Source organism: Chrysochloris asiatica, unplaced genomic scaffold, assembly GCF_000296735.1.
Source record: "Chrysochloris asiatica unplaced genomic scaffold, ChrAsi1.0 scaffold00033, whole genome shotgun sequence".
Lineage (NCBI taxonomy): Eukaryota > Metazoa > Chordata > Mammalia > Afrosoricida > Chrysochloridae > Chrysochloris > Chrysochloris asiatica.
This window is the reverse complement of record NW_006408551.1, coordinates 20587207-20595704: the sequence shown is the minus strand read 5'-3', so window position 1 is coordinate 20595704 and position 8498 is coordinate 20587207. Positions and strand designations below refer to the sequence as shown.

Here is an 8498-nt window from a genome sequence, read left to right as displayed (position 1 = left end):
ACACTTTTGGTCAACTTTCATGGCAGCTCATACTGCTCTACCTGGTTCTTTTTAAGGGCGTACAATAACGTGTAAGAATGAAAGAGGTTGCTGACAAGTAAATACTTCCATCTTTGAATCACATTAGCTCCTGGTGTGGCACTGTGGGTTAGTGCACTGGACTGCAAGGTCATTTGAACCACAAGTGCAGCGAGCAGTTCAAGCTCATCAGCTGCTCCGTGGAAACCCTATACAAGGTCACCTATGGGTCGGAATAGACTCAACAGCACTTAACAACAATATCCCCAGAGATTTGAAGCAGAGCCCATTGTCTCTATAAGTCTTCCCAACTGATGTCAGGACAGTGTTGTGATCAATTACTGCTTCTTATTTTGTGTGCAGGAGTGCCAACATCCATTTCTTAGGTCAGAATGTTCTCACTTAGCTAACTAGAACCACTCATGGTGTATAATATTCTAAAACAGGCTGAGACAGTATCTCTAGGCGTGGTATCTATCTATCTATCTATCTATCTATATATATTAAAAATTCTTAACATTGTTCAGAAGATTAGCCAGTTTTAGAGTTATAAATCAAGACCATGTTTTATTCGTTCACAATCTCACTCCTAGCTATTGTCCACTTCCCAAGCCCAGTCCATTTGGGAGTATTTGCTGAGTCACAAACATGCCTAGCTAATCAATAGTCATTTCCAGGCCTTGTTTATACAGATTTCTTTACTTGTAGGTTCTCACCCTTTTTTGCACTATACCTTTGCCTTTGTAAATTGTTCATTCCTTAAACTCCAGTCCAAATGCTACTTCCTCTGAGATATTTTAGCTGGAAATAGTTTCTTACTATGCAGATTATTTGTATTTTTTAAATGGTATTGTGTGATACATTTATTATATTTCTCACACTAGAAGAGCTGGATTAGGTCTAATTTTGTATTGTCATTTGTTACAGTATTTACTGTATGACACACACTATATGCCAAGTCTTGATATGGCCCAACTCATGTTAATAGGATTGTTGAGTCAGAGTTTCATTTAAACTGTAATTTTTGAAAAATTCTAAATTTTATGGAAAAAAAAATTTTTTTTTGTGTGCCTGGGTTGAAAATGAATTAATTTCCCATCCTCTTCATAACTTAAAAGATCTCAGAGTATGTATGATTACAGGGAAAAAATTAGGAAATAAATTATTATTTCATTCCCTTATTATATAACCAATCCTGAAACTTGTAAGAACAGAACATTAGTTTATTTTTACATAAATTTTATTAATAAACACAGGGAAACAGTGACATAATACATTAAATTTTCAAAGTGTCACCATAACATTCTAAAATTAAAAATTCAAATCTCTAAATTTTATAAACATTTTCCATGATAATCAAAAGAAAACCCAGTAATTACAAATATGTATATTTTACAAAGAACTTCATTTATTATCATGGAAGTTACTTGCATTACCAAGAAGGGATGAATTATGACTGAATCTCATACCCTAATGGGTCATGTCCCTGGTCTAGAAGCACTAGAGAAGATTCCCTTAACTTCTGTAGCAACTTCCTTAGTTCTTCCTTAGAAAATACCTAATTTGGAAAAATAAAAAGTTTAAAAAATGAGAACAATGAAGATCATGAATTTACAGTCACCTAATCAATCTAATTATGCAGCTCTGGTAGCTCAGTGGTTACAAATTGGGCTGCAAACCGCAAGGTCAGCAGTTCGAAACTACCAGCTGTTCTGCGGGAGAAATATGAGGCTTTCTGCTCCTGTAAAGATTTACAGCCTCGGAAACCCTGTGCAGGGTCGCTATGAGTCGGAACCGACTCCACGGCACATAACAACAACAACAATCAATCTGATTAGCTAAATTCCTTTGTAGGATTTACATAGTCAAGGGCTAGTAAATTAAAGTGGTACAGTAATTTCACAATTATTCCCCAGAACAGTCTCAACACCTCTTGCTTCATAGAAATATGCACACATTTTGAAAAAGAAGCACAAACATTAAAACAAGATCATTATTTTCAGCCCTGAACAATTAAAAATGTAAATACATCTTACAAAATTAAGTAATATGACAGAACTTCTAAATCACTAAGATTTAAAATTGCAAATGCTCTAGAACTTACCAGATACAACTTGTGGCGCTCAGAGGATACCATATCTGCTAACTGCAGACATTCCTGATACTGACCAGTATTGTGCAGTATGGTGTGAAGAAGAAAGCACAACATTGGCAGACACAGCTTTCTCAGTAAAATCATCTGATGTGCTCTTTCATGGTCTTCTTCAGCATCCTACAAACAGACAACAAGTGGTCATTTTAACAATTTTAAGCTAAATAAATCCTTATGAGATAAGGTATTGAATCAAAACCAAAACGCAAACCCATACATCTATGGTCAACTGATTTTTGGCAAAGGTGCTAAGTCTATTTGACAAAGGAAGAAGAGTGTCTCCAATAAATGGTGCTGGGAAAACTGAATTTCCACACATAGAAAAATGAAACAGGATCTGTGTCTCACACCATACAAAAACAAAATGTAGTAAGGACCTAAATGTGCAAACTAAAACCATGAAATTCTCAGAACCAGCAGGGGTGTCACTGTCAGGCCTAGCTTCCAACAATGGATTATTTCATAACAAAAGCACAAACAGCAAAAGACATATAAATGGGACCTCAAAAAAAATTAAAGCATTTGTTCACCAAAAGACTTAATCAAAGGAGTTAGAAGACAAGCTAACAACTGGAAGAATATCTTTGAAAATATATATCCAACAAGAATCTATAACCAAAAGACAAATACATACATACATATTAAATTTAATGGAAAAAAACCAAATAACCCAATCATCAAAGGGACAAAGGACTTGAAGTTAGATTTCACCAAACAGGACACTCAAAAGGCCACCGAACACTAGAAAGACTGCTTCGCACCATTAGCTATCAGAGAGATACAAATCAAACACAAAATGAGATAGCATTTCACTCCACACACTGGGCTGCTAACCTCAGTCCAGACCTACCAGGTTTGGAAACCCTATACAGGATCACTGTAAGTCAGGACCAACTCACAGCACTTAACAACAGGATGGCTAAAAAAGAAAAAACAAACCCCAGAAAATAACAAATGTTGGCAAGGATGTGAGGAAATTGGAACCCTTATCCATTGCTAATAGGAATGTGAAATGGTAGGGTCACTGTGGAAATCAGATTGGTAGTTCCTTAAAAAAAACAAAAACAAAAAAACAAATACTAAACGTAGAATGAATATATTAACAGTTCTACTGCTGTTGTTGTTAAGTGCCGTTGAGTTGGTTTTGACTCATGTTGACCCTGTATACGGTTTCTGAGGAGCGGCTGGTGGGTTTGAACCACCAAACCTTGTGGTTCAAAACGACCTTGTGGTCCAGTGTTTATCTTGCAGTGCTATACCAGGACTCTATTCCACTCCTAGGTATGAGAATATACACAAAAGTTTTGGCAGTAAAGACTCTAAAACAGGGATTTGTACACCAATGTCTAGTTCAGCACTATTAACAATAGTTAAAATGTGGAAGCCACCTAAATGCCCATCAACAGATGAATGGATAAATAAATATGTGGTGCAGTCATTCAATGGAATACTACTCAGCTCATAGGAAAAATACTGATATGTGCTACTGTATGGATGGAGCTGGGAAAATTTTATTTTTAAGAACCCAGTGCTGTCATTAAATAAGCCAATCACAAAGGACAAGTATTATGTAAACCCATTTATATAAAAAGACAAGGAAGGGCACAAGTATAGGTAACAAAGCATATTGGTAACTATCAGGAACAGAAAGGAGCCCTGGTGGTATAGCGGGTTAAGGATTGGACTGCTAACTGCTAGGTTGGAGGTTCAAACACATCAGCTACTCCAGAGGAGGCTGTCTACTCCTAGAAAGACTTACAGTCTCAGAGACCCTAGGGAGCAGTTCTTCTCTGCCCTATGTGGTCACTATGAGTTGGAAGTGACTCAATGGCATAAGGTTTAGTTTGGTTTTAGCTAGGTGCCAGATGGAGGGGAAAAGAGTGATGGAAAGTCACATTGATTAAGGGTAGGGCTGTACAGCTTACTGATATAAGTTAGTTGAATTGGCAAAGTTGTGTGAGGGAGATACATGGGAGTTTCAAAAATTTGTGGGGAAATGGAATGAAAAGATAATAGAAGTTTCTCATGAACTTTTTGAAGTACTTTGGTATGATTTTTAAAAGCTGCAGAGGCTGCTTATATACAGCCAAGTATTTCATGAAACTTAGCTCCTTGGTTTGGAGGTTTTAGGTCATCATAGTTGATTGACCTAACGACAGTGTCTCTGTTCTGTCTCTCACTTGTACCTTGCAAGTACTCATCCAAAGCACAATTGGCCTCTATTTACCTGGAGCAACAGAGAGAGAAGAAAATCAGGAATAGGGAGAGGATATGAAAGATGTAATATGTGGCTAACTGCCTCCATGAATGACTGCTTTGTTTGCCGTGAGATCAGAAGAACTGGATGGTGCCCAGGTACTGTTACTGAACCTTTTGATCAAAGATTCCACAGAAGAATTTTGGTCAAAACAGGGAAAACATACAACAAAATTTAAAATTCTCATGGATCTACACTTCCTGGAGCCATGAAGGTTAGATGAACCCCTGAAACTATTTCTGTGAGATAATTTTTAAATCTTAAACCAAAAATATCCCCTAACGTTGTCTTAAAACTGAATTTTAGCTTAACTAGTAAAATTGCTTGCCTTGCGCACTGATGTTCTTTTAAGAACAATTTACATGGATCAAATTGACAACAGCAACTCAAAAGATTAGACAGAAACCTTAGCGGACATGAGCTTATGTTAATGAGGAAGGAACAACTCAGAAAAGGAGGGTGAAACTGGCTGCACAGATCAAACACTGTAAGCAATGTCACTGGATTATACATGTACTGTTGAGTTGGTGTTGTTGTGCTGTGCACATTATCAACAACAGAAAAATAAATATAATTTAGGAAAATCACAAAGCTCTGGTAGCGTAGTTGTTATGAAGCAGGCTGCTAACCTCAAGGTTGGCAGTTCGAAACTACCAGACATTCCGGGGAGAAAGAACAGGCTTTCTGCTCCTGTAAAGATTTACAGCCTCGGAAACCCTGTGCAGGGTCACTATGAGTCGGAACCAACTCCACAGTACTTAACAACAACAAGTAAAATAATAAAAGTACAATAGAAGTAAAAATTGTGGTGTTGGTGAAAAACAGTGACTATAGCATGGATTGCCAGGAGACTGGTTAAACTGTTTTGGAAGTAGAGCTCAAAATGCACCTTACAATCAAGACTGACAAGACTTAATCTTATGTACTTTGGACATGTTGTCGGGAAAGACCAGTCCTTAGAGAAGGCAATCACGCTTGGTAAAGTAGAGGTTCCATGAAAAAGAGGAAGACCTTCAAGTGAAATGACTGATATATGGGTGCAACATTGGGCTCAAACACAGCAATGATGCTGAGGATAACTGAGGGTCCTCAGGGTAGTGACTCATTCTATTGTACACTGGCTCGATTTCAGTGGAAACTGGTTCAGTGGGTGCACTTAAGAACAAAGTTTATTGCCCATTTAATAACCAACAAAAAAACAAAGCAAGGTTTCAACCATGGAATCTAGTAAATGAGGCTTAGTCAAAAAAAGACAAATAATGTAAATAAAATACCCTTCAATTTATATTCAAATAAACTTATTATGCCTTGAATGAAAACATGTATAAAAGAAATAAGCATCAGAGCATAAATCAGAACAAAAGTAATCACTATTTCCGTGGGCACATATAGATGTAAATACAGGTAGCTATAAAGGACTAATGCTAGCAACTGATGCGGTAAAGAAGGGTCAGGATGGGGAACGGGGCATACAGGGAAGGACGACTTCTTATAAACCTTTCGTCTATTTCATCTATAATGAAGAAAAATGCATAATTTCCTCACATGATTAAAAAAGAAAAGTGGAAAGGACTTACAGATTTGAATGATACAATTAATGAGACAACTAACAAATATATATGGGAAACGTACAGAACACATGTAGCATTGCTTTATAAGTATACATGGATATTTCTTTAAAATTATGTGAAGAAGACTACAGGAAAAAAGGCCATTATGCTTGTTACATTTCTTTATAACAAATTTAAAAACTAAAATAATTTTTAAAAAAGTAAAAAAGTACCCAACCACATTTAAAATTCTGAAATTATCTTAAAAACAGAAAGTCAGAGTTCACAGTATAAAACAGAACAAAGTAAAGCAAGAATTGATTCTTCAAATCTAATATCTAAAAAAGGGAGTCTAAGAACGCTGGAAAAGTTTTTTTTTTTTTTCCTTATTACAGTAATATCAATCAGCAAATATATCTTCGTGTGAGAGGCTATAATATTAAATTGCTATAATATTTTTCAAAGGCAGATACACAAAGAGAAGTGAAGTGTAATCTGGTAATTGTACTAATCAAGGTTAGCCTAGGTCAGATTTTCACACATACTACTATCTACCAATTTTTAATTCTTATTTTGAGATATAAATTCATGAAAGCAAAAATTAAAATGTTTTGCATTTCCTTAGCTTTTTAAAAGAGAAAATACCTTCATTTATTTTTTCAAAAAGCCATTTTTTACTTCAGAGGTGAGCGTAAAATGTCTCAAAGTCTTCTTATTTATAATTCCTATTATGAAGCCTCATGCTTAGTATGTTAACAGGAGGGACCAGACCCTGGAGAAGGACATCATGCTTGCTAAAGTGGAGGGTCAGGGACAAAGAGGAAGGCCCCGACGAGAATGACCAGCACAGTGGCAGCAGCAATGGACTCCAGCTTAACGACTCTGAGGATGGTGCAGGACCGGGCAGTGTTCGCTCTGTTCCTCCTAAGGTCGCTCTGAGTAGAATCAACTTGATAGCATTTAATCACCACCACCACCAACAATCTGGAGCCTATTAACAAGAGGAATACTTCCTCTGGACCATTACATTTGTGCTCCAATGTCATCTTCCCCCCTGTAGCAGAGAGGCAAACGCCCCTAGTTCTTAGACCAGGCCTTATCTACTGAAAGTAGGTCTGCTATCACCTCATCTCATAGGCATATCATCTGGCATTTGCTTGCTTAGCCTAAATCCTGTTGCTCACTATCCTGTAATTCCATTTTTCAACAAGCTTTTAGAATCTCCCTCATACATATCAGATTGAAGTGAGTGCTTTAAAGAAAATTAATACAAGATTTGGAGATGTAATATTGGTATGTGCTACATGTATATTTACATGTATTTACATGTATATATATTTAGGTGGATTCAGAAGAGGCCGTGGAACAAGGGATAATCATTGCTGATGTCCGATGGATCTTGGCTGAAAGCAGAGAATACCAGAAAGATGTTTACCTGTGCTTTACTGACTACTCAAAGGCTTTCAATTGCATGGCTCATGCCAAGCTATGGACATTACGAACTTATGAGTATTCTGGAACACTTAATTGTGCTCATGAGAAATCTGTACATGGACCAAGAAGTAGTTGTTTGAACAGAATATGGCAATACTTAATGGTTTAAAATTAAGGAAGGTGTGCGACAGGGGTGTATTCTTTCACCATACTTATTCAACCTGTATGCTGAGCAAATCATCCGAGAAGCTGGGTTCTATGAAGAAGAACGTGGCATCAGGATTGGAGGAAGACTCATTAACAATCTGCAATATGCAGATGATACATTCTTGCTTGCTGAAAGTGAAGAGGACTTAAAACATTTACTGATGAAGATCAAAGAGTACAGCCTCTGGTATGGATTACGTCTCAATGTAAAGAAAACAAAAATCCTCACCACTGGACCAGTAAACAACATTCTTAACAATGGAGAAAAGATTGAAGTTGTCAAGGACTTCATTCTTCTTGGATCAACTATCAACACTCATGGAAGCAGCAGTCAAGAAATCAAACGATATATTGCATTAGGCAAATCTGCTGCACAGGAACTTTTTAAAGTGTTGAAGAGCAAAGATGTCAGTTTGAGGACTAAGGTATGCCTGATCCAAGCCATGGTATTTTCAATAACCTCATATGCATGCAAAAGCTGGACAGTGAATAAGGAAGACTATGGTAGAATTGATGCTTTTGAGTTATGGTGTTGGAGGACAATACTGAAAGTGCCGTGGGCTGCCAAAAGAACCAACAGATCCGTGTTGGAGGAAGTGCAGCCAGAGTGCTCCTTGGAGGCCAGGATGTACTGGTAATTTCTGGTGATTGCAATGCAATGGTTGGAAACAAAGAGGAAGAATTAGTAGCTGTAAAATATGGTCTTGGTGGCAGAAACAATACTGGAGATTGCATGATAGAATTTTACAATACCAATGACATTAATTAAAAATTCCCTTTTTAAACAAAACAAAACACAGCATAAACAGGGACCTCGCCAGGTAAAGTACACAGGAATCAAACTGACCACAAATGCAGGAACGGACAATGGAAGAGCTCA

General features: G+C 37.1%; 1 protein-coding gene across 1 annotated transcript in view; it reads right to left on the bottom strand.

Annotated features, from left to right (window-relative positions):
• Positions 1-1468: 1468 nt before the first annotated feature.
• Positions 1469-8498, bottom strand: part of NUP107 (nucleoporin 107kDa) — a 65235-nt gene continuing 58205 nt past the window's right edge. The window contains exons 27-28 of the mRNA XM_006859539.1: positions 2123-2290; positions 1469-1576 (exon numbers count right to left, since the gene is read on the bottom strand). Of these exons, the coding sequence (XP_006859601.1) occupies positions 1469-1576; positions 2123-2290 (276 nt within the window). The remainder of the gene's footprint in view (positions 1577-2122; positions 2291-8498) is intronic.